The sequence below is a fragment of the Hippoglossus hippoglossus genome, chromosome 10 (assembly GCF_009819705.1).
Source record: "Hippoglossus hippoglossus isolate fHipHip1 chromosome 10, fHipHip1.pri, whole genome shotgun sequence".
In the NCBI taxonomy this organism is placed as follows: domain Eukaryota; kingdom Metazoa; phylum Chordata; class Actinopteri; order Pleuronectiformes; family Pleuronectidae; genus Hippoglossus; species Hippoglossus hippoglossus.
The window spans coordinates 11,832,313-11,858,683 of NC_047160.1; the positions used below are offsets into that span (position 1 = coordinate 11,832,313).

At 42.9% G+C, this 26,371-nt stretch overlaps 1 protein-coding gene across 1 annotated transcript; it reads left to right on the forward strand.

Annotated features, from left to right (window-relative positions):
• Window positions 1–1,033: 1,033 nt before the first annotated feature.
• On the forward strand, window positions 1,034–4,763 carry rhogd (ras homolog gene family, member Gd). Its single transcript, XM_034597528.1, has 2 exons — window positions 1,034–1,133; window positions 1,765–4,763. The coding sequence occupies exon 2, from the start codon at window positions 1,794–1,796 to the stop codon at window positions 2,367–2,369; it is 576 nt and encodes a 191-aa protein (XP_034453419.1). The 5' UTR covers window positions 1,034–1,133; window positions 1,765–1,793; the 3' UTR covers window positions 2,370–4,763.
• The last annotated feature ends 21,608 nt before the right edge of the window (window positions 4,764–26,371 follow it).

The following is a 26,371-nucleotide window of genomic DNA, read 5'->3' on the forward strand; positions in this document are numbered from 1 at the left end:
AATGTAATCTTAAATGCTAATTATGGTGGCTGAAGGGATTACTCTCATGGAAAAGTTGTCTGGTATAATCTGTTGTAATTACTGGAGGAAATAAATGCTGTCAGTGGCAGGGGAAAATATCACATCACTCTCCATTCATAAATCTGGCAGTTTAATATGTCCTAATTTAAAGGTGCAACTGTGTGAGGACATGTACATATGCCATGTACATGCATATGTAGGAGGATAGCAGAGGTATCTGTATCTTTAAAGTACATTTACTTAAGTTCAGTTTTGATGTACGTGTACTTTTGTATTTTCATTTCCTGCTACTTTTTATTAAAAGTAGGGATTTCAGTATAATGTGTTTCATCAGTATCATACATCTTTTTCTCTCTCATTCATTTACCAGTTGTGCGTTTGCAGATTAAGATTCTACTTAGAAAATATTTGATCAACAAATATGACGTGTCCGCTTCCACCGGTGGATTGAACAGTAAAAACAACTCGCACTTGGACCAGCTAAAACTGCTCAGTTTATCCTAAACACTGTATTATACTGTACTTTTACTTTAGCGTCTAATTGGATTATGCTTATGATACCTCTACTGATACTTATATACTTCTACTTATTTGCAGTTATGATTGCAGGACTTTGACTTTCAATGGAGTATTTTTACGTTTGCGCTTCATGGTACAGGAGGCCATTCCTGCCGACAGCCATCAGACTTTTCCATCTCCAGATCATACTGGACTAAATGAGTAATACTTTGCACTGTGCCCCCTGTACTATAAGACGATCACACTACTTGCCTTGTATTTTTATTCAAATACTTTTTTTCAAGATGTTGTGTTTATGGTGCACCTTAACTGTGTACTTTGTGTTTTTGCTGTAGGCTGGCTGTTGTTCTGACTCACGTGCAGTAGAACATTGTATCTGTGCTTTAACTCTATTCATGTCTCAAGGAGTTTCGAGGAATCACAGGAACAGCGTAACGACGCCACCCAGTGTCCGATAACCGTCGGTGGCAAAAGGAAACTACAACTCCCGGCGTGCATTGCTGCCGCACGTCGTATTTTACGTAATGGACAGCTCCCCGGATGCGGCTGTGATTGACTATACCAGGCAAAAAGAGATCGAAAGCCAAGTGGCGGTAAGTCCCACAATCCTCCAGATTTCACTCTTACAGCAAAGAACTGCCGCTGAGACATATGTTGGAACATGGCGTGATTTTTGAAGTAACTTGTGCGAGTTGCGGGGTGAGGAACAGACCGTCTTTAGAAGCGGCTCGCAAGGAAAACTTCCAGCTTGTTTGCTAACTAGCTAGGTTGCTAGCCACCAAACGCGCTAGTTCCTTAGCTTGACGCTAGTTAGTAGGGGAACGCCTAGTATCATAGGTGAACAGTGCGAAGTAATACATACCAGAACGGCACTGAGTCCGCCTGCTTCGCTCGTTATCTCTCGTCATGGTTGAAGTTATGTTAACTTTCTAGACCTTGTTTATAAGTGAACGGCTGAAATAGTCGCCGAAGTTAGACCATGTACCGTTACTTACCGACGATGAGCTAATGTCGGTGGCGGTTAGCTTGTCTGCTAACTGGGTGATAAGCTGCATTGGTGCCCAGAGTGATTTCACTGAGTCACTCTTCGGTTCTTTTACATCTGTACTTCAAAGTATAATAACCCTGTCGCTTATCAGTGTTGATGTGACGTCTTCATCAGCCTCTCGGAGCTTTGAGTGGTGAAACTAGATTTTACCCAGGTGCCCTGTGTTCTGTTGTCAGGTGCTGCAGCCCCAGTGGTCGTAGGCAGGATGCAGACCATTAAGTGTGTGGTTGTGGGTGACGGGGCAGTGGGTAAAACCTGTCTACTCATCTCTTACACCACCAATGCCTTCCCGGAAGAGTACATCCCCACAGTGTTCGACAACTACAGCGCTCAGATGAGCGTGGATGGCCGCACCGTCAGCCTCAATTTGTGGGACACGGCAGGCCAAGAGGAGTACGACCGCCTGCGCACCCTCTCCTACCCCCAGACCAACGTCTTCATCATCTGCTTCTCCATCGGCAGCCCATCCTCCCACGCCAACGTCAGGCACAAGTGGCACCCCGAGGTGTCTCACCACTGCCCGAATGTGCCCATCCTGCTTGTGGGCACCAAGAAGGACCTGAGGGCCGATGCAGAAACGGTGAAGAAGCTGAAGGAGCAGGGCCTGGCCCCAACCACCCAGCAGCAGGGTAACGCCCTCGCCAAGCAGATCGGGGCTGTTAAATACATGGAGTGTTCAGCTCTGCAGCAGGATGGAGTCAGGGAGGTGTTTGCCGACGCTGTGAGGGCAGTGTTGTACCCAGTAACGAAAAAGAACCCCAAGAAGTGCGTGCTGTTGTAATAAATGGTTCCCACTTTTGGACTGTGTCGATAAATGATGGAGATCCACAGATGCAAAGGAAGGCTGAGGAACGAAGGGCATCATCTGGCTGCCTCCATGCCCCTTCCAGCAGTTCAGACTTTGTTCAGCTACTCTGTTACTGCTCTCTTCCTTACTCATCTCCTGGAGGACTTCTCTCCGTTGCCATCATCACCAAAGTGACTATGCCAAAATGAGGGCAACCGACTGAATCTCCTCTATTTTTCTTACATTTTAACTTTTTATATTTACACTTTTTTCCCCCAATTTTACATCTGTTCTAGATTTATAGATACTCTGCTTTGCTTTATAAAATGCTGATAGTGGTTGTCACAAGCCATAATAACATCCAAACCAACCAACCAAGCTACCCTGTTTGACTGGAGAGAAGAGATCTGCCTTTGTTCAGGTGGAGAAATAATGACTACCTCATAGTCTCACCTAGGTTGCATCTCATGAGTCTCAAGCGACGTCACCATCCAAATGCTTTGACTTGCCTATTTAGATGCAATAAACAGACAAGCAGCAGGTGAACACGTTTTCATTTCAAGCAGCTTGAGTCCAGAAAAGGTGCAATGATTCCTGGACAAATGCCAGTACCCCTAAACCAATACCCACATAGTAGAGGTTAAACTGCTGAGCTGCAGTTCCCCTTGTGTTCAGTCTGGCATGTTAGAGCTGTCTGGCAGGCTGCCCCTCCAGCCCCTCGCACTGCTCTGTCACTGTCACGCATGGAAGAGCCAGTAGGCCTCTGATGATAAACCGGACCATTAGAAGCAGCCAACCATTTCCCCCCCAACAGTAATCGAGGAGCAGGTGTCATATGGCCTCTGCCAAATTAAGCCACACCGGTACTGGATTTATTGGGCTTCCATCATCCGGAAGTCAGGTTGTAGTACAGCTCTCCTCTGTCTTCGTCTTAACTCTTAATGCTCACACACAGTGCCATTTAAAAACATGCCTAAGAGTGACTTTTTGCCAGGGTGGTGTCAAAGAGACTTTATTTTGTCTAATTATGTTTAATTTACTCTGTAAATGATTTTTTTTCCCTCAAATGTTTTTAACCTTTGAGTGTGGTAATGGCCAAAGTGGAATATATTTTTTTGTAATGTTTATTTCATCATTAAGATTTTGTACTTAATACTCCGATTTGATAAACCACAACTTCATCATTTTCAGTGATTGCCTGACATTTAAGGTCAGCAGACTATTACCACTGCCTAATTGATTTAGTGTAACATATCATTCCAGAATATCTCTTAACTGGCTTATCCTAGGCTTTATACTTCTTTACCTTTATTGTCTCGATTAGGTGAATATCATTTCATCTTGGAATAATCAGTGTCATAGCTGCCTTGTTAACCATGTAACAGCAGTGAAGTTACAGTATGGAAGGAGCATTTTATTTGGTCAGGTGCCTTATCTAAACCAAAGACCTTAGCAGTGCTCCCTAGTCAAACCCAAAGGTGGTCATTACAGCGATAACAAGTGCCACAAGACCTTTTTTTAAATACAGGTCCAACCAACCCTGGGTTTCATTTATGAAAACATTCACAAGCTCTCTGACTTAGTTCCCATCTACGGCACTCTTTGTAAGACACAGGTGCTAAACTGACATCTTGTGCGGCAAGTCTTTGTGCACGTTTCTTTTTGAACAGAGCGCTCATGACCCACATCCCTTTAAAAGATTGTGGTTTACATCCCTGCATTGCATGGTGCAGTGAGGGCAAAGCACAAGCACAACTTGCACATATGGTTAGCAGGAGCTGTGCCGGTGGAACGTGCCTTGTCACATCTGAGGATTTTTATACATTTTACAAAATATTTGTTTTTAAGTAAAGATTGGTTGCTCATTTGTGCTTACAGCTGCCAGTAATAAAAGCAGCCCTTTTAAAAATAGTTATTTTCATTTACTCACTCGAGCGGGGTGTATTATAAGTCAACCTTAGATCGTGGCCTGTGTAAAGTCCAGAATAACCGAAGCGCAACACGAGCGGGAGGGTTTGTGTAATAGCAGCGATGCGGTTTGAGATCTGCCTAAAGATGTGTGAAAATTTCCCAGATCGGTGTGTGGAGGGTTGAATGTAAGTGCACAATATGTCAAACTGTCAACTGTGGTGAGCGTGTTTTTTTTGCCATGTCCTGATTTCACTCAGATAATGCTGTTGAAGTGGAACATACACCTGTGGGCTCTGTATGTCTGTGTCCCGGAGCTGTATGCTATCGTGTGCGTGGTACTGCGCTTTTACACTGGGAACTTGATTTGTAGAAATCTGTTTGTAATTGTTTTATATATAACAAAAGCATATTTGTATAAATGAACTAACAGTGAGATGATTTTAAATTATGCCAAATAAAATGGTGGTTAAAACCATTTTCCTCTGCTGGTTTGTCACTTGACAGAAGAGTTCTTGTATCAGACACGATGATCTCATTGTTTCACAGGCATAGTAAAAATGGAAGATTAAACTGAAGTGTGTGAGTGTGAAATGAGTCACGATTACAGACACCCACTGATATTTTAAGCTACGCAATTTACACTTTTGTTCCTGTAGCTTGCTTTACTGTAATATAGTTCATTGTCTTTCAGTTACCATGTCTGAACACTAGATGGACACAGCCCTCCAGCTCTGCTCCATGTTACCCAGAGTGTGTGTGCCATTCTTTTAAAGCCTATGTGTTTTTTTTCCTTCTGTACATTCAGAGTTAATGGTCTATACCGACCCGGTCTTCAGGGTCATCATTCACTTGAGCAGACACCCACAAGTTCAATCAGTGGCAGGGCCTTTAAAAAAAATCTGCGTGCTGCTTACTCTGAAAAATTCCCTTGACCTTTATGGGTGTTGCCGGTGACAGATGTGTTGAACTCCACCAAGTCTCATTACAACCTCACTGCAGCAACATTTAGAGCTCATTTCCTCTGCGGTTTGTCTCTAAATGTTTTACAACCCAAACAAGGCTGAATGCATGTTTGCAGCCTGTAAAACGTTAGTCGCTGTTGGTGTTTGATTTATTGTTTCAGTGAAATCTGAATTGTCGAGGCGTTCAGGAAAACAAAGCTTCGAGGCACGCCTGAGCTCTGGCGGTTAAGTAAGATGAGAAAGGATGAGTGCATGTTTACTGTCTGCAATACGCTTAACTAAAGCAGGCGGATTAATGAGACTTGGGTCGGTTAAGGTGATCCACTTTTAGTTGAGTGGACAGCGAAAGGATTGTAATGGTGACTGCATTATTCAGTTCATTAGTTCCAAAACGGCTCTTTAAAATGGAAAAGGGATTGAGTTTGATTTGAATGTTTATTTCTCATTAGACAGGATTTCTTTGTTCTTCAAATTGCTTAAAAATCTGCTGAGGCCATTGTCATAGCATTATCTTCTATTTCTGCAAGTAGATCACCCTCAATTAGTGCAGGAACAATTTCAACATTGAGGTTTCACTAAGACAGAGGTGGTTACAGAATTTTCTTACCTGTGCATGTGACAGTGCAGTTACGTGCTACCAGCTACGAGTTACAGGCATGATTTTGACGCTATGCCTGAGCTGTCCAGCTAACCAGCTAATGACCATCCCATCGAGGTTAAACTGTCCAATCAGGGAAGACCTGCTCCGTACCCTGTCGCCAATCAGACCGGGAGGGCCACAGCAGCTCAAGGTGTTTTTGATGCTACTTGAGGTAAGTTAATCTGTTTTTGACATCACACCACCACCGAATAATAAAGTTTTATCAAAATTATAAATGTAAGTTAGATTCTGTCTAAACTTTTTCCTGTTTCAAAAACATGCTTCTATAGAGGAACATAAACTACTCAGATAGCCAAAACGATTTGGCCTAATGTTGGCTTGAATCTGGCAGGCCAGAAAAAAATACGTCATCGTAAATTTATTAAAATGCTAATGATGACACACCGGAAGTTTAAAATGTTGAATAGCATAGCAAAATTATAGTAAAGTGAAATGAGAAATAAACAACACTGACATGACTTAAAATTAGACATATCAATCAATCTGATGCCCCAGTGCATTGTGGGAGGCCTCTCTCTATGTACTGATCATGGTTGTTCCTGTGACCTTTGTTTCATGGTTCAGGATAAAGTCATCCAGGGTGAACAAATCAATGAGGGCTCTCTACTCAATGTTTGCGTGTATCTGTGTGTGACAGACACCTGATTAGATGAATGGGTGTTTTGTGTACCAAGAACTGTAAATGATGTAAATGTAGATGTTTTTTAACTCTCACATCCGATGTTTTCTTTGAACGTAGCAGTAGGTGTAATTCTCTGTGTCTCATCTCGGCCTGTTTGTGCGGCAGAGGGAAAGCTGACCGGCCGATGTCCTTTCTGTGAATCATCAGCGTGGAGCGAGTGGGAGTGCTGGCCTCCGTCGGGACCTTGATCTCAGCTCAGTCTATCACTCCTCAATCTCCACGGCTCCTTTCCGCCGTCTCACTGCCCATTTGATGGTGTGTCAGGTAAAGGCCGGGCAGCCACTGGCACGATTCAGTAAAGGAACTGGGGAAATTCCTCTTCTTCTCCTTGTCTAAAGATGAAAAAGCAAAAGGCCTTGATCTAATAGACGGCCTGCAGCGAAAGTGAGACCGAGAAAGCTGCGGTTCTGCATTCAAATGAAACTGTTCCAGCAGAGGGAGAGGGAAAATGAGATTGGCTGGGTGGGGAAATAATGATGGAGTGGAGGAGAATTCAGTCAAGTTGTTTCAAATGTGAAATGAAGGGAGGAGGATGGAATATTGGAATATAGGATGAAAGGGTGGTGGAGAGGTTTTACCTCCTCCGGTCACATTAGTGGTTGGACACCTGTCTTATGTTTGTTTATTGTAAGACAACAGCAGCAGCTGGTTAGCTGAGCTGAGCAAAATGAGGAAATGCAATATTTTGGACTAACACTTGACGTTCTGGCAACGGATCAGCAGTGAGCCAGGCAGGAGGTTACTCATAGTGCATTCACGTGGTGTCGCAATATCAGAAGAATTTGTTCTCAACTAGCAAAATTCATGTGAAGGCCATCTCAAGTCTGAACAAGTCGGAAAGTTGGCAAAAATGTTGGTACACCTTTTGGCGAGTTGCTGACGTCATCACTTATCAACCAACAGTTTACAATCAGCTTTAATGTGACTTATCACTTCATGCTGCATGTCCGTCTCTCACAAACACCTAACACAATACAGACGATTTTACGACTGAAGTCGGAACAACAACTTCTTTATTCGGGAAATGGGACCGTCTGAGGAGCATGTGAATTCACAGTAAGCCTGGACCACTTTGTTAAGGCCAATCCCAGAAATAGTCCAGCACAGAAGCCTTTGTTATACCACACGATTCTGCACGTATGAAAGAAATTGGATGTACCATGCTAATTATTGGGCTTTAGAGATCTTTGTAGGTGAGCTATCAGGCTGTTGGTGGTAGCCTCATATTTAGTATACCGACAGAAGAGTGGCATTGACATTCTCATGTTACTCCTGAGTAATGCAATTATTTAGCATTGTCCCTTAAATGCCAGTTTAAAAAACAGTTTGTCTCAATGTTTAAATCGATATTCCTCACATGGGATGGAGCAGAAGGAGGCCGGGTGGGGACCTGTAGGCGCTGAGCAGTTATGAGAGTGCAAAGCAAACAGAGGAGCAGAAGAGACAGAAGAACAGAACAGACACCCAGGTCTGCTTAACTATTAATTATGATGGTTTGCAGCTATGAGGTTGGAAACTGCTGCCTGTGAATCACTGAGGCAACAGAGAGTCCTCAAGTGCCCCCCGCACATTCTCATCGCTCAGGCCCCTCTCCTCCTCCTCGCTTCTGAGGAAAACAACATACCGACTGCAAGCTGATTAGATGTCTCGTGTTATGTGTCCACCCATTCTCCATGTGCCATGCCTCCGTTGTTCACGCTCTGTCATTCACTGATGTCTGTATCGCAGCAGCGGGGAGAGGCCAGATGGCGCAGGGTGCCGGAGCAAGTCAACTCTGACACTTTTCCTGAAGCACGCTCGCACCACCGCAGGGCGGGAGCGATGAAGTGAGAACAAGAGAGGAGAGAAGAAAAAAAAAAGAGAGGAAAAGCTCTTTGTGGGACAAGCTGTGGTTAGATGTAAGTGAAAGCAATCGATGAGTGGAGTTTGAGCGCTGCAGTTCTTCATTAATATTGGATGTGGCGTATGACAGACCACACACAGAGAGCCTTTTGGCCTTCCCCATTACCAGCTTTAACTTTGGTTTCATGCTCTGTCTGAGCTGTCACAACTCCGGAACGACAAGACAGCAAAGAAACCCAAACACTGTGGAGTCCAAACAAGCCACATTCCTCCTCATTTCCCTCCTCACTTCACATCCTCTCACTGCTTTTGTTTTGCTGGTGTGCATCAGTGTCAGCAACAGAGCGGAACCTTTTCACAAACTTGTCAATTCGGGCGGCGGCGAGAGAAAGGTCACTCGGTTATCTAAACCGAACGGACCCTGAATAAATCTGCAAACCTTTTGGGGCTGATTGGGATGGAGCCGTCCGACACCGCTCCTCTGTTGAGTCCTGACGTTTCGCTGCAGCAACATTTATTTCAGTCATTAGGAGAGAGAACTGGTGTTTCTGGGACTGTGTGTGATGAGACAGAACATCCTGTGCCGACTTGGTTATTGCTCTCCTGCAGCGCCATGCCTGCTTTGATCTTACTCATCTCGTCTTCAGGGAGCAGATTCTACCGCTCTGCTCACCGGAGTAGATTGTCTGGTTTAACCAGGTGGAAAAGGCTTTCTAGAAGAGAAGGCTATTATTCTTCCCATCTGCGCTTGGGGTTTTTTCCTCTTCTTCTCTGTGGTCAGAGGCAATCTCATTTCACTAAGGATCTCTGCTCTTTGAAATGCACATCTCCGTCTCCCATTGGCTCGATTTCATTCGTCAGGGTTTTGTTGTCATGGAGGATGACACTGTTACGGCACTTCCAGGTGCTGTCGGCTGTGAAGGAGGGAGTTCTTACAGTCAGAGTGTTAATCCAATTGTCTTTAGTCCCATGTGAGGAAAAGGAGATTGGGCTCACTGTGTGCATATGTGTGTTTGTGTCTGAGATGTTTATGTATTACCGGGGGGGGGGGGGTCGGCCTCTGCTGTTGAGCCTCTTCTGAACAGCGAAAACGTCGTCGGTATGGACGCTGTTGCTCTTGGCTCTCAACACATAAACCTCAGAGTCTGCTCTCGGTGCAGTGGGGAAGCTGCATCTCCACAAAAAAGACAAAATGAAAGATGATCTAGTGATTAAAAAAAAAAGCTGTTTCCCCTCAAGGAGTAATATCTGATGTTGGTCTCCTTGTGTTGCAGCAGTTAGTGACTCGACTGTGACTATATTATTGTCGGCTTGAACTGCAATTTGGTAGCCAGTGAGGAAAGAGTTTTCCCAGTGGGGAACTGCTTCTCTCAAAGTTATAAAGGAGACAGCTTTCTCTCTGCTTCTTTCTCCTTTATTCTATCTCCCTCTGTCCTCTCCTCTTTGTTCCTCCCTCCAATAGATCCACAGAGAAATGTTTTCATTTACTGCTGGCTCTGCTCGTTGTTTTTCGTCTTTTGTCCTGGTTTTAACTCGGAAACCCAAAGGATCCAAACGGGGGTGGATGGATTTTTTATTTTTTTTTAAATCCTCCTAGTTAGAATTAGGAGTCATGTTTTGACTTAAGTTTTGAGTAAAAGGTCAAAATAGAGCAGGCAACTCAAGCCAAGAATATATGGATTCTTGAACAATACATTTTGGCCATTACCATTGATGTTTATCTGCTCCTGTAACAGACTCCACCCCATCATTTCCACTCAGATTGAGAAACAAGGCTGCAGTTTAGCCACATTAGTGAGGTCAGGTCCAGACTCCAGTTCATCCCAAAGGTGATGGATCAGGCGAGGGCAGGTCGAGGTCACGGCTTTGAGCAAATCTCTCGTTTACAATCTCAGCAAAATAATTACCCCCGCCAAGGAGCTTATGTTGTCATCTGTGATTGTTTGTTTGTCTGTTGGTTTGCAGCATTACACACAAAATACTGGACAGATTACCATGAAACCTGGTGGAAGGATGCAGTATGGGTAAGGAAAGAACCCATTCAATTCTGTTGTGGATTCAGATCATGGGGCAGATCCAAGCATTTCATTTTTTTCATTTCACAGAGAATAATACATGGATCTCATTGAAATAATAAAAAATACAGTTATATTTAGGGGTCTAATATTTATTTTTGTGTATTTAATGTAGCTTGATTGAATTTAAGGTGGACTATTGGGGCTTGGCGGAGGTATATGCACTCTACTGACTGACATTCTTATTTCTTTATGGAACTAACTTTGTGAAGTCTCGTGAAAAGATGATATCGCCTTGGAAGACAGAAGTACACTGTCTGAAATATCTATATATCAATGTAACAGAGCAGCGTAGCAAAGACAGCCCAGGACTAAAAGTACACCCACAAGGAAAATAAAATAAAAAAACATAAGGTCTCATTGTTAGGAGAAGAATAAAGTATCTGTATTCTGATAATATATTCTGGGGAACATAGTGACTCACATTTTCCCTATAACCTGTCGCTTTATGTTTCATCAGCGCATTAATACTGACATACAATGTGTACCATCATACTTTCTATACATTCCTTTAGATGTACTACATGAGCATTGTACACACATCAAGAGCTGAAGTTGAAAAAATTTCCAAAGCACATCATTTGATAAAATGAAATACTGACACAAAAGTATCAACTGTGAGGAAAAAGCACTGGCCTCAGCTTCTCAAGGTCGCTGTCCTTCACAGAATTGACTTAGTGCGTTTGTGTGTTGATGTTTGTGTGTGTGTCGGCAGTGCATGTTAGAGTGCTCTAATAGATGGTTTGCTTTTATAACATCTGACATACTGAGACTGACAGCTTTCTCTGTGACCATGGAAACAGGAAATTAGCCGGCTCAGAGGCTACAGTGATTTGCGGGCTGACACTTAATAGACGCTCGCGTCCTGAAGAGCGTAACGGAGGAGAGGAGAGGTGGCAGACAGATGGAGGAAAACAAAGATGAGAGATGACACTTCACATGTTGACATTTTGTCGTGCATGTTATCGCACTTTCCCCAAGAAACTGTCCGATGTGAGAGGACAAGTGGAACTCAAGGCAGCCCACAGTGTAACAGAGCCCCTCGGTGTAGGGGTCAAACATTCAGGCCTGTTTGGTTCTCTTGGTGAACGCCACTCTGCAGATCAGAGCACCACAGGTCTTTGCACCACTGAACTCTGATAGGAGCATTGATGTCTGTAATGAGAGGTTTGTGCAGACCTACTGTAGGAAGATTAGTATGTTATCTATTTACAAACTAATGCACGAGCATCACCGTCATCAAATGTGTGCCGTCGACCACATTTTTCCGACCCTACTCACTGACGTCCTTCCCGTTGATCTATATACAGATGTCCCTTTAATCACTTTGCCATTGAGCGTCTTTGTGACTGAAGCTCCTGCCATTTGTTCCCCAACAATCAACACTCTTTCAGAGTCACTGCGATCTTTTGCTCTTTTCGTCTTCAATTCAGAAGCAAGTTCTCATACATGCTGCCACAGAGCACGACTGGTGCACTTGAGTGGAAGCATCTGCATTCGTCATGTTTCTCCCACTTAATTATTCAGTAATTTCCTTTCATTTGTCCCCCGTCTGCATCCAGATGTGGTATCTGCAGCTGAGCATTGCGCAGTTAGGCTCCCTCGATGGCTCGGGAAGCAAGCTGTGTGCAGCAATTGAGGCCTGCTCCCCCTGGGGCTCTTGCTAATAAAGTCTGCCTCCTCCAAACCACCGCCACCACCACACGGCAGAGTGTGTTCGACCTCTGCCTGCCTCCTCTGTGTTGCCCTCTGAGGTCAGGATGATTATATACACTCACACTGCATTCGCTGAGCTCAAACTCAAACATACATTATTCAGAGTAGACAAAACCAATGCAAATAAACAGTGCCACAGCGCATAGCTTACTGGACACGGCAACTTCAATATGAAACATTTGTGCTGCTCAGACATGCTGTCTTTACATGCATCGCTGCACACAGATGCATATCCACACATAAGGTCAGACACACTTCTCCCAGTCTCCCCCAGCGTTTCTGTGACGCTCTCCGGGGTTAAACCCCCACCAACCCACTCGTTTTAATTTCACAGCTGAAGAGAGGAGACGACTCTGTCTACTTGGCACAAAGCACATTGGTAAATGAACAAGATTTATACTGAATAAAACATTCAGTGAGAATACCTAATGCCCACAGTGCTGAGCTGAATGTAAGCTTCAGAAGTAAAAAGGGGATCAAGAAAGGAATCTATTAAGAGCGTTCAAGTGGGTTTCATACCCGTAAAGACACGGGCACTGTGACCTCACTTTCATGTACTTTAAAAGCTGCTATCAATATATGTATGAGTGCAGAACGTTCAACTTTTCACATGACATTTCATAGATACTCTGCAGAGTTTTGTTGCGGTCTTGTGGTTGTAGTGTGCTGTCAAGGAAATAAGAGGAGACAGGAGGAATAGCAACAGCTTCAGCCAATCTAAACCATTGACTGTATATAAAGATGGACGCCCAATGGAGCTAAAATATCTTGGCTACGTACGCAGTAGTGATTGGTGTGTGGAGTTGTGGTGGCAGCATCCAGCCGATACATGCGCTCGACCAATCATGAGTCAGCTGTCAATCATGGCCTGTTTTTTGTGTACCGTTACCATGGTTACAGGTGTGTCCTGCGAGGTGTCGTGTCAGTGAGTTCTGAAGTAACACAAACTGACTCGCCTCAGTAAATCCAGTTCACAGTGACGAACCACATCAGGAATCACACTCACTCAATCACAAAAAAATCCAAGCCAACTCCAGGGTCAGACAGGGCCTGTACATCTATATGAGCACTTTTCACCCGAAGTGGTTGTTCTTTTCCTCAAACTATATCCTGTGTCATACACAAAAATAACATTTACGTGGTAAATCCCACCCCGAATTGTCAAATGAAACTAAAACTGAACTGAGTCCACTACATCATACCTATTTCCTGACACAAGCTGTTGTAGACTCATTTCAAACAAAAAATCATGTCATACGTGGAATCAAAAATGTCCCACCAAATGATATTTTACCGAAGCAAAATCTAAGGTCACACATGTCTTCAATCATGCGTGCACATACAAAAAAATCCAATATCGTGTTAAACAGGTTACCAGGTCAGAACATGCTCAAGTATTTTAAATGTCAGATGTTAGAATAAAGGCCGGATGACCTTTGACTGCAAAAAAACCACCTGACACCTCTTGTCACTGCATCACTGCATTGTGGGCAACATGGATTTGGGCCAGTCTAAAGGGAAAATCTAAAATCATCTCACAGGCTGAATACAACTGCACCACAGACCTGATGTGGCCCACAGGCCTTGAGTTTGTCCTGTTGGATGTGCAGTGTTCATCAGGTTCAGTCATTCTTGGTACGTAGCAGTACTGCACCTGTTTACTGCAGCACAGTGAGTCATTCAGAGGCTGGATTCAGTTGAGAAGATGTTACATCGTCAGATAACATCACTACTGTGGTTGTTGTTCCGCGAACATAGAGGACGTAACTGTTCAGTTTGTTCACACAGATGCCAGCAGGTTGTTGAAGTGGATTTTGATTTTGTTTAGTTTAGTTTTAGTTTTTAATCATTGAGGGGAAAATGTACGAAATTTCACCTAATTTCTTGTTTTCCAAACTTTTGTCTCTTTACTCTTGTTTTTCATAGTGAAAAATTGGTTGTCTTAATTTTCATGAACTAAATAAACACGAGGTGACAGAGCCTCAGACTTGGACTCGAGTCAGAATGAGGACTTGACCAGAATTCATTGGTTGTTTGATTCAACTTGTCTCAGACTCTTGACTACCTGAGGACCTGACCTGGATAGAGACTTGAATGGCAAAATGCTGAGGAGGCTCGACTGCAAATACAATATAGTCACCATAAGCTCACGCTGGCACCAATTAAACACATAAGGCATTTGGTATAAAAATAATGAGGACCAACTGGCTGACAGGCACTGACTAAAACTACTATCATGGCTAAAGATAAATGATACATGAATAAATGTGTCCAGTCCTCTGCATGTCCTGTGTACAGTGTAAATCATCAGCAGTCAGACGTATAGCTGAAGCCATACATTATGTATTATAAAGTGCCTGGTGCTGGGTCTATGTGCTGGATACTGACACAGACGAAGTCAGGCCTCCAGGATGAATAATTGGGTGAATAATCTATAAGAGGGGACAAAACCTTAATTTCAAAAGCCTGTTTTCTTGGACGAGGACGTGTATTGATTATCTTTAGCCCCCATATAGTAAAATTGGGCGGAGCATCTTTGACCCAGTTGCAGGATGCACTTTGAGCAAAGACGAGGCACCTACACATGAAGAGAGGGGAGACGTACTTCCCTGGAGGACAAATCTTGAGGGGGGAAAAGCCATGCATCTTGTTTAATTATCACCTCTGATATCCCACTGGGTTCCCAGGAAACAGACTCCTGAAATCAGATGGCTCCCCCTGAGTCTTATTGTGTGTTCTGTGTATGATTGTGCAGCTGTAGACCTGTTTAAGTGTGTAAATGAAAGTTACCGCTCAGCATTTCTTCATTTTTTTCCTTCCACCAGTATCTCTGTCTTTCAATCAACCTGCTGGGGCCACCGTGTCCTGGTCTCCATCAGACTTCCCGTCACTGACAGGGATGACTGTAATTATATGCTCAGCGTTGCTTCCAAAATAGATTTGTGATTCACCAGCCCACGCAGTGGCAACACGTGCACAGACACACGCTCACATGCACACACACACACACACACACACACACACACACTTGCATTGTGCTGCCACACAAACAAACACCTCTCTAGTAATCAACTCTGATGGAACACAATTAATATCCAATTCCAGCAGCCTTTGTTTCCAGCAGGGGATTTAAAAAAGAAATGAGGGACTCTGGGGGGAATTGACTCATAACAGCCGATATTTACTGTGGTGACATTGTCGGCTTGGGGGTCAGGGGTAAAGTACGATAGCGAGCTCAGGCCTGAATTGTCTTTGAGAGAACAACGCTAACTGCAGGACGGGTAAAATACCTGCACAAAATGTCCCCTCGGCGGTTGTTATTCGGATGTGAGAGGTCTTTAGTATGCTAGAGGCCTCAGGTGTTTGAAAACACAAGAAGATTCCAATCTTAAGCTTCCCATCTGGCTCTTGATGACACACCATGGATAGCCAGCCGATTGAATCCCCCTCATAGTCCTCAATCAATAGCAGGAGCAGCGGGGGAGGGAGTGGTGTCTCGGCTTCTCTCTGTTTCCCCTTTAAATCTGACTTGCTATGCAGGGAAGACAACACCTTCATCCGTTATCTTGCAGGAAAGACAAGGCCGAGAAACGCCTCAGGGCAAACTGTGGGCTCTGCAGTCCCCTGCCTCGCTGCCTCAGCGATAAACTGTGTGTCTGTAGCCCGCGGTGGAGCTATGTGTTTGTTGTCATATGTGGCCGCTGTGGTTGGACTTCCAGATGGACTGGTTTGTGGGTGAAGGATGATGAGATAGGAGAGGTTGAAAATTCCCTAATGGCTGTTGTACTCGTGCTGACACATCAGAGGGTGTGGCCTCGAGGACACTGTCGAGCTTCCTGCAGAAAAGTTTCTATTAGAGTTGAAATGTTGGGGATTTTAGGCTCTATGGATGGCAGTGTTGGTCAGTTCACTGTAGTCCGGATTGAAATATCTCTTTATTTTACTGTATACTGTAGTGTTTGTGTAGCATTTAGTTGTTGTCTTGTTTCTGTTAATCGTTTCAGGTTGTGAGCAAGATTACACGCAATCAACTGAACAGATTTCAGCAAAACTTGGTGGAAGGATGCAGTATGGGTCAGGGAAGAACCCATTCAATTTAGATTTGGATCAGATGGCAGATCCAGGATTACTTTTATCACTTTCTTTAATGTTTGGAAATGTGTTTTTTTGACATTTTCACCAATTTCCTGGGGAATAATTCATGGATCCTGATGGAAATATGTGGCTCATTTCGGGGGCTGTAATGTATGAGTATGAGTGTGTGAAATTTGGTGCGGCTTGACTGAGTTTAATGGGACTATTGGGCCATAGCGGCCATGGCTACTGCAATGTGATTCTGTTCTGCAGAACATGAACCAGCTGCAAACCAATTTTTATTTTTATTTTTATTATTATTATTATTATTATTATTATTATTTATAGTAATAAAAATACTACTACTACTACAAAATAATCAGGAAATAAAGGAATAAAACAGGAAAATAAATTATATCAGCCATATTTGATACTGACCCAAATCTCACCCTAAAACTGATCTGTTGCACATGAAGAAAGTGTCGTGGGGAACATATAAATCGTTTGTTACAGAAATATTCCGAAATATATTGACATACAGTCAGATCTGAAATTATAATCAGAAATCAAAAATACTTTATTGATCCCCAGTGGGAAATTGGGTTGCATTTCAGTCTCTCCAGCCAAGAATAGAAAAAAATATAGACCAGGACAATAAGAATAAAGAAAAATACAAAAGACAGGAAAAAGTATAGAATTTTAAAAATTATAATACAATATATAAAAGAAGAATATGTAAAGATTCAGTATATGCAATATTACAGTATATACACAACATAACTTACTTTAAATTAAGGTAAGTATACACTCTTTTCCATCATCCATTCAACAGTACTGTACTAACAAGACTTTGTTCTAGTTTTAAATTGCAACACTTAAGCTTATCCTTTAATGTCCTTCACTTTTTACTTCACTGTCCTCCTTCCTCTCCCCTTTGCCAGAGAGCTGGATGGCCACAGATCAGGGTGGAGGCGGCTGCCTCAGACCAGCCTGATGCGGTGCGTGAGTGAGCCATCACTCTTTTAGTGAGGCGGTGGGACAGAAACTAGGGTGAGTGGGCGTGAGGAGCGGGGCGGAGGAGCAGAGATCAGCCCATCAGAGGTCAGCCCTGAGGTCAGAACACAGAGGTGTGAACGGTACGAGGAAAAGCATAAACACTGTGGTATTAGTGGAAGACAGAAATAGCTGCTGCAGGAGGGCTTGGTCACATATCGAGGTCAGGTTATGAATGTGCATCTTTGTTTGTTTAACACGGGGGGGGGAGCGTTAAGACGAGGACCCCTCCCAAGCGAGCAGTTAAAGGCGTAAGTGGCTGGGGTTATTGTGTGCATATGTCAAGTCTTGAGGACCTGCTGCGAGGCGAAGGGTAATGAGAGCAGACCCAGTGTAGAGGTGTTTGTTTAGGGGCCACCAGGAGGCGTCTAATTAATGCCAACTCAGAGACCCTGGTGAGGCCTGACCTTCTACTCAAAGCCCTGAGCTGCCTCAGCCACCTCATCCTGCCTCGGCTGCCATCAGCGAGCCTTGAATTATTGATAAGACTGAGAGGAGACGCAGGAGAAAACTGGGGGGGCGGATCAGGATTTCTCCCTTGCATCCGTATGTGTGGGGGCTTGCATGTGTGCAAGCAAATGAGCTCACAGGAAGTTGAACGATCTATAAAGGGAGCGTTAGACGAACCCCCAGGGTGGGCGTCTCTCAGGCAAATAACATGTATTCTTGAGAGACATGGGTGAAAGGGTTAAAGGTGACGAGAGAGGGAGGGATGGACGTGGACGAGAGCAACAGGAGCACGATGAGTGATTCTCAGACGGAAGCTGAGGATGATAGGAAGAGACAAACAGAGACTGGTGAGGAGAAGAACTCATTTAGGAATGTGCGTGCGGAAATGCAGCACAACGCTGGCATCACAACAGAGTGGAAAACTGGGGGAGACGGCGCTGTGACTCCTAAATCAGGCTGATGCTTTTCCCAAATGCACCGCGGTTATTTCTCCACAGCTGGGGCTAGCTTGCAGGAAACAGATGGAGATAATAAAGCAGGGGATTCGGATGGACGTTGCGATCCCACTGGACTGTCTATAGGAGGCACACTCCATCCCAGCCCTGACACACATGAAGCCTGCTGAGGCTGGAGGGGCAGGTTGACCAGTGAGGCAGGGATTCAGTCCGAGGGAAACAGGTCATGTTCAAGGGTTAAAGTCTCAGAATGATTCACAGATGGACTCCAGAAGTAACACAAGGCCTAGGTCTTAAATATCAACTGTGAAGTCACAGACAGCAGAGGCTGGAGACGTGGCTCAGAGCAGGTTTTAAGTTGCAAACACACTGATAGATCAATATACAGCAAAAGATGAATGTTAGGATGTAATGAGCTATTTCAACATTTGGGGAAATATGCTTTTGGGGTTTCTTGTCTAGAATCAATTAGATGATTGTTTCATCATGGTAAATATGTACATCATCAAATATGTACTGGTTAGCTTAGCTTAGCATAGCATTAAGGCTGGAAACAGGACCAGGTCTAGTGATGCCAGTTTCCAGACTTTATGCTAATCTATACCAAATACAAAATCAACCTACCACCACTTCTACTTACTTACCGATCCACATGTGGATCGTCATGGTCTTGTGTCTCGGCTGATGCTTCGCCCACTACAGATCCATCTCCCCTAGCCCAGCCATCACTGCTCTTCTGTCTCTGACCAGCTGGAGTCCATCTCAGGGACAGACTCCAGTGGCTACTGTGACATCACCCATCGGTTTGTGAACTGCTGTTTTAAAGACTCGAGTTTGGCATTTTTCTCTTGTGCCGTCTTGTTTTTTTTGAAAACCAGAAGTAACCATATTATATATACATATACACCTGCAACCTGCACCCATTGGATGGTACTAGCTGTCAATCACACGGTATCGTCTTTTTTACTCTAAACGGGACCATAATATACAAAATGAACATCATGCGGTGTTAAATAACTTGAAGCTACAGACTGAGACCATCAAACTCTCCATAAAAATGTTTATTGAGATTACAGGTGTCAGCCTCTGTCGCATTGGCTTCACTTTCCAGACTTGGAGTTTACATCTATTGTCATGGACAGTGTGTGGCCAGAGTATTAACAGATAACTACATAGTTATTGGTCCCTGCAGGAAATCGTCTACCTATTACTTTTAACAATTATCCTGCACTGTTAAACAAACAAAGAAATAAGTTGTTATGATATTGGAGTTAAGATCATCTCATCTTAAGATCTGCAAAAAAGAACATGTGTTCCTTTCCCCAAATTCTTTTAATTAATTACACCTTTCAAATGCTATTTTTAAAATCCATCATCTACTCTTGGGAAGTCAAATGCGGTGATAATTTGACACTAATAAACAACACTCTCTTCGGCTGAGTTACCTTGAAATTGGACAGATTGCATGAAATCTCTCCTGACTTGAAACCTGAACACTTTTGCATAAATTTGAAAGACTAATTACAGTTTGGTGATTAGCTCCTGCTCTCCCTTTTATTCCCTTCTCTTTTAATCCCAACCCACCCACTACACCTACGTGCTTTCTCTGCTAAGTCATTAACAGCAGACCTCCCGTGGGAACTGAAGCTACCTGCACAGAACAAAACAAATACTGGATTATTTCATGCATTAGCTGCGAAGCCCCCGGGACCGCCAGAGTATGAAGTCAGGAGACGGCTGCTCTCGCTAATGTATTTTTAATCACTTGTGTATGCGTTTTATTCTCCCCGTCCAGACAGGAAACAGATGCAGTCGGTCCTCGCATCACCTTCCTATTATCCAACATGATTAAGAAAAGTATTTTGGGATATGTTTTAGTTAGGAAATAAGCCACGCTCATATATTCTCCATGGTCTGTATAAACATTTCATGCCGAAGCAGAGGAGTGGAGGAATACGTGTTGCTCGCCAAAGTGCTGTTGTATGTTTCTGCAGCCCTGAAAAGCTGCACTCTTTGACTAATCGAGTCAGAAAAGAGAAAAAAAAGAAAAGGGGAAGGACAGTTGTCAGCTGTTCATCCACATGCACCATGCACTGAATAAAGAAACACTGATGTGGCACGAAGAGAGAAAACTCTGTTACCTCAGTGAGATCAGAAGCAATCCGATCCCATTAGTATTACCCGCCACTAACTCCCTGCACACACACACACACAAATCAAAGTGCCGCCAGCAACCTGTCTTTCATTTTAATTCAATAAACAGAACACTTGTGTTTACATACAGAGGCTTTTACTCCATCCAAAGCAATTCTTTTCTATGTCAGACATCCTCTGGCTTTATTATTTCTGGCAAAAGCAAAGGCAGTTTCAGTATTTATTCACGTCCCTGAGTATGTAAACACTCACACAGACGAGGCTCTGACATCCTGTTTTTGAATCACCTTCTCTCTTCCTCAGGGGCTCACAGGCCCTAATATTCTCTGATCTCTGATTCGAGGTTCAAGCTGCAGCTCGTAATGAAAGAAAGAAAGAAAGAGAGAAGTGAGCTGGGCTGTAGTGTAGAAAACGCACAAAGGAAATAATGTAATGACAGAGAAAACAAAGATGTCAGAGAGGGTTTGAGCTTTGGCAGCAGCAGCCAGCAACCAGCGAGCCAGATGTAACAGTGTGCGTTTTGTCGTCCCTGACAAGAGCGGGAGTGAAGGCTGCTTTGATCCGACAGAGGATCTCACATATTCTCAGTTCCAACCCCGAGCACTCAACACGTTTCCACTGGCGCGCAAAAGCACACCCCACAGTGCTTGTTCGAGAGCACGTATTCATAAGCGCTTGAAACCAAAAATCCCACAAGCCACCTGTCATCAGCTGGATGTGATGTGATTAGAAATTGTTTCATTAATTCTCATCTTTTTCTCCGGGGGCGGAAGCGATGAGATTTGAGAGACTGAAGGCAAAGCTGCAAGTAAGGAAACGCATTCTGTCGAGCTGTATGGGAAAAAATGTTGCGGCATGTTCCCATCTCACAGTGTTTTGTTAACATCCCACCTGCAGCAAAGTAAATGTTATCACTGCAGAAAATGGGCTGGCATGCGTGCGCGTATGGCAGAGAGCTCCCAAACGGAAATCCACAGTTAAACAGCGAGAAGGCCTCTGTAGAGTCTCTGTAAACAGTGGATAGGTGCTTCACCCTCCGCTCAGATTTGGGAGCCGTTTTTTGTCCACGACAGAATAAACTCTTCCAGCCTGTTAGTTAAACACTGTATATTCCCCTGTTTTTACAGCCCGTCCTGGTCACAGAGAGACACTGTAACTTTGTGACACTCTCTCTCAGAGTCAATGATATGGAGATAAATAGAGTTGAGTCTGGGCGCTGAGGGATTTACCCACTGACACTCTACTGTGCGTCCCCATTTAATAATCTATTCATATATATGCAGATAACTTCTTTTTACAAAACACACCCTGGTGGAGGGTAAAGTTAAGCCACCATGAAGTTGACACTGTTAATTTTTAGTGAAATGTTTGCAAAACAATTTAGCTATTGCTACGAAATGTGACACATTGATCCATGAATTGGTTTCATCCCAGAAAAGGAATCTGAACAAATCTGATCCCTTTGACATGTATTGTCAGGAGAAGTAGATGGTGACTGTCGTTCCTTCCAAAATAAATGGTCAAATTATGAACTTTTGTCAAAGTATAATTCAATTCAGTTTTCCTAGTTTGTACGGTGATGAAAAAGGCAAATCTCAAGCATTATTACAACTGAAATCTGTTTGATTGGATGTGTTGTCAAGACAAATATGCTTGAATAAAATTCTTAATGAGAATAAAAGCTCTTTTGTGGAGTTTGTGTCTAATAAAGACAATGTAAATGTCTGTTGGTATTCTGGTGAGTTAGCTAATGTCTGAGAAGCTGAAACGTTATTCAGCAGGAGAATTTGTGAAAGATCCTTGTTGAACCAGACAAAGGCAAATCGTTAAAAGTGCCAGTTTGTGTTGAAGAACTGCTGCAGAGCAGATTTACTGATGGGACACCACAAGAAACAGTGATGATTAGTTTGCACAAACTAAAATCAGCTTTGCGTCTCATCAGTATCCAATATCCAGTGAAGGAGATAATATCATCTCCTTGAGGCTGCGACATGTAGGCGATGCACCATTATAGTTTCACCTCAGCAGACACAGATAAATGTGGAAACAACAGGGCACCTGTGTTGTGCTTGTGACATGATTGACCCAGGGATAGACCTGGACAGGACAGGTCTATTACAACCTGTCACACTCACACTCACACCTATGAGCCTGTGAGACACGAGGAGAATCAATCAAAGTCCAGAAAGACCTAAGCTGAACTGCAGGTTTGAACCCAGAAATGTCTTGCTGTGAGGTGACAGTGCTAACCACTGAACCACAGTGCCACCAAACATTTACATTTTGGGGTTTCCTTATTCTGAATGTGAGATTTATGAAATAAAAATAGAATGACGCATTGTTATAGTTCAGGCTTTCCAACATGTATGTGGTGCACCTGGGTGAAATCAGGTCGACCCGGTGCAACAATAACACACTGCTTTCATGTGAATTTATCTGGAATATAATATGAATGTAACTAGAATGGCCCACGAGCGCATTCCTCCGTCAAGGTCCAACAGTCTCCTGATGAAACCCCATTCAGATTCACTAGAGCTGGATTTTTATTTGGATCTGCACCAAATATCACACACTCATAAATATCAGTCCCTTAAACTCACCTGACTTTATTCAGCGAGATCTGTGAACTGTTCTGCGATCACGCAATGTGAAAGAAAGTGATTAACAAATGACTGGATCCGCCCCCTGATCTGCTTCTGCACCTTCTCTGACCCAAACTGCATCATTCCACCAAGTTTCATGCCAATCTTTTTAAGTAGTTTTTGCATAATCCTACTAACTATCACATAAACAAACACACAAACCCAGATGAAAACATGACCTCCTTGGCGGAGGTAGTAATAGGTATTCTACATGATGAGGTTCATTATTGGCCTTGTAAACAGTGGATGAGGCAGTACCCTGTGCTACATAGTGTCAGATTTACCAAAAACATCTTCCATTACGGTCTGTTCATTAAATCCATGTGTGGGTTGCTGTTGCTGCACCATTACTCTGATTAATCTAATGTTGAATCTGTGTTCCAGGAAGTGAAGGTACATTCTGCTAATGTAGCTGCACTTGATCATAACATCATTTTCAATTTAACTGCAACCACGAGACTCATTTATGTCTCAACATAACGCACTGACACTAACAAACCAGCTCCTCTTCTCATTCTCTGGTTCTTGGACTTGATACTAAGAATTACAACCTGTGAGAATCTTCAGGTTTGGCTGCTGATGCACACGGAGCTGATCCCTCACCCCTGGGACCTGAACCAGAGAATGTGTTGCAATTGTGAGCTGTGGATTTAGTCTGGGTAGTGTTTTTCCACCAATATGCTCGGAATACTGAACAGATGATATTTTTCAGATACTATTCCCTGTTAAGGGGAACAGAGCTCATAGATCTCTGTGTGTGTATACTCAGCACACAGAGGGAGACAGGACTCCACATGTAATCCACCAACACAGTCAGGACACATCAAGTTTGTAAATGTGAAAGAGAAAAAATGGCACATGGTTGAATTGAAGTTAAGTTTTCATGATCATTGTCATTTCAAAAAATTTAATTTAAAGAATCAACATTCCACAACTTTCTGGATGAACTCTTTTTTTAAATTTGAACCTTATTGTGGCTTGGCACTTTTAGCTAAACCACAAATTTGTTCCTCTAATATAACATCACATGATTTTGTACTTTTCATATTTGACACTGGATATTAATACAATTGATTTTGAAGAATTACTGGTCATTCAGATTTACTGTGCACATACACATCTGAAAGTCATCTCAAAGTGCAGTGTTTAAGGAGGATACCATATGTGAGATAAGATAATATATTTATTTCTTGTAGTTTAAGCAAAATACAGTGAAGAGAACTGATTTACTCTGATGGGCAGTCTAAGGAGGAGACACAGCATGTTTATTGTAATGTAATAACCTTTACTGCTCACCAATGTAAATACTTAATACATGTGATAATGATTGGTGCCAGATGTATATTATTTAATGACAGGCCTTCTTTTGTTAAGGGGCTTAAACCACATGATTGTATTCAGCCTTTTCACAGAGTTATAAAACTCAAACATTGTTTATATAATTGCTCTTACTGGCTTGATGGCAAACATGAAGCAATAAACCCAAAAACTTCACAATGTCCAAGAGAATGTTTCCCAACTATTCTGCAATACAATACAAACTATGAATCGTGGCAAACTAAATGAATCACACTGATTTGTTTCACTCCAACACTGTGTTAATTGATCAGGGCCATGAATCCTGTATCTATATTCAGAAAGACAGAGGTAGATGTTACTGTACTAGTTATATTTATTCACAAAATTTAACATATTTACAACATTCACATCATTAAAATATTTATAATATTGTACAAAGGGGGAACGGGGGAGGGGTTTATTTTGAGATCTCTTTCTTTATGAGACCATCTTTGTCATTCAACTGATGTTGCAGCTGCTCCACCTGCTCCTTCAGAGCCTGGATCTCCTTCTCCTTCTCCTTCTCCACCTCCACCTCCACCTCTCTGCTCCAGCTTGTCTCAGGCTGAGGTGGCTCCTGGTGCAGACTTGCCTCCATACTCCTAGCCTTGGCCTGACACTCAGTGAGCTCGGCCATGCAGTCAATGTAGGCCCTGAGGCGAGCACGCCGTTTCTTGGTCTCCTTCTTTATGAGACCATCTTTGTCTTTTAGCTGGTGTTCCAGCTGCTCCACCTGCTCCTTCAGAGACAAGTTTCCATGTTTAAGAGCCATAATCTCCCTGTTGGCTCGGAGGAGTTCGGCTCTGAGGCTCAACACAATGTCTGGTTGCTGCATGTTTACAACAGAGAGCAGATCTATTTGTTGATGAAGCTCTTGGAACAGATATATTTGGGACCCAATGGAGAGGGATTGGTTTTTCCTTAAAGGAGCTACACACCTAAAACTCACCAGTAAAAAAAAAGCATTTTCTGAAATAAATGACTGGGAAAACTTCCCTCATCAATCACCATGGCAACCAGATGCTTTGATATAAATTTGAATCTGAATTTGATTGGCAGTGATGGCAGTTGTTTTTTTTATTACTTTCTCTGCAATACTATAGTTAAATACCACGGTTAATCTTCCCACTGTTACAAAAATCACATTGTTTGGTAGAATAAGATGTGAAATGTGAAAATATCCTGGTGCTAAAGATGTGTTTTCCACAAGGCCTCGCTCTGCCTGGCCTAGGCGACCTAACGCTACTTAGCATTATACATTATCACGTATCACAACATAAAATGACAAGAATACCACAGGAATCAAAGATAAGCAGCAGAAAACACAAAACAAGCCAGCAACAATATTCCCACATTTGTCATAGAAGCAACAGAAACCAGCACAGAAACCAGCACATTATCAACATTTAACAGCAGCAGGTAACAGCAGCAACTTCATATTATACAGTGGTCTCATTTCAAACTTAAATTATGAGCCTGAATTGTATCGGTTAGCATGCTGGGTAAATACAGAGAGAGTGAGACATGACTTACCTCAGTCAAGGTCAGAGTGCAATAGAAACTGTCTTAAACTTTAACAGTATTTAAGGCAATCAACAGCCAATCAGGGGTCTCCTATCAAAATTGTCCAATCAAAATCATCCTGTTGTCACAGCAACAATGGGGGTATTGAGGGAGTGTCCCTGTCAATCAAAATCAGCTTCTATTTCAAATCTTAGCATCATTTATTTCAGTAAATACTTTTTTTCTTACTTAGATATTTTGATGACCATATTTGATTTACATTTGAAATAATAATGTTATGAATAATAACTAAATATTATATAATGTTATTAATGCTATTTAATTATATGTTTAAAACTCTTTAAAACTCACTAACTGAATGCACCTGTTCTCTCCCCACTGGGAAGAGACGAATCTAATATAATAATAATAAATAACAACACAGTGGAATGTTAGTCAGCTTTCCCTTGAATGCCAG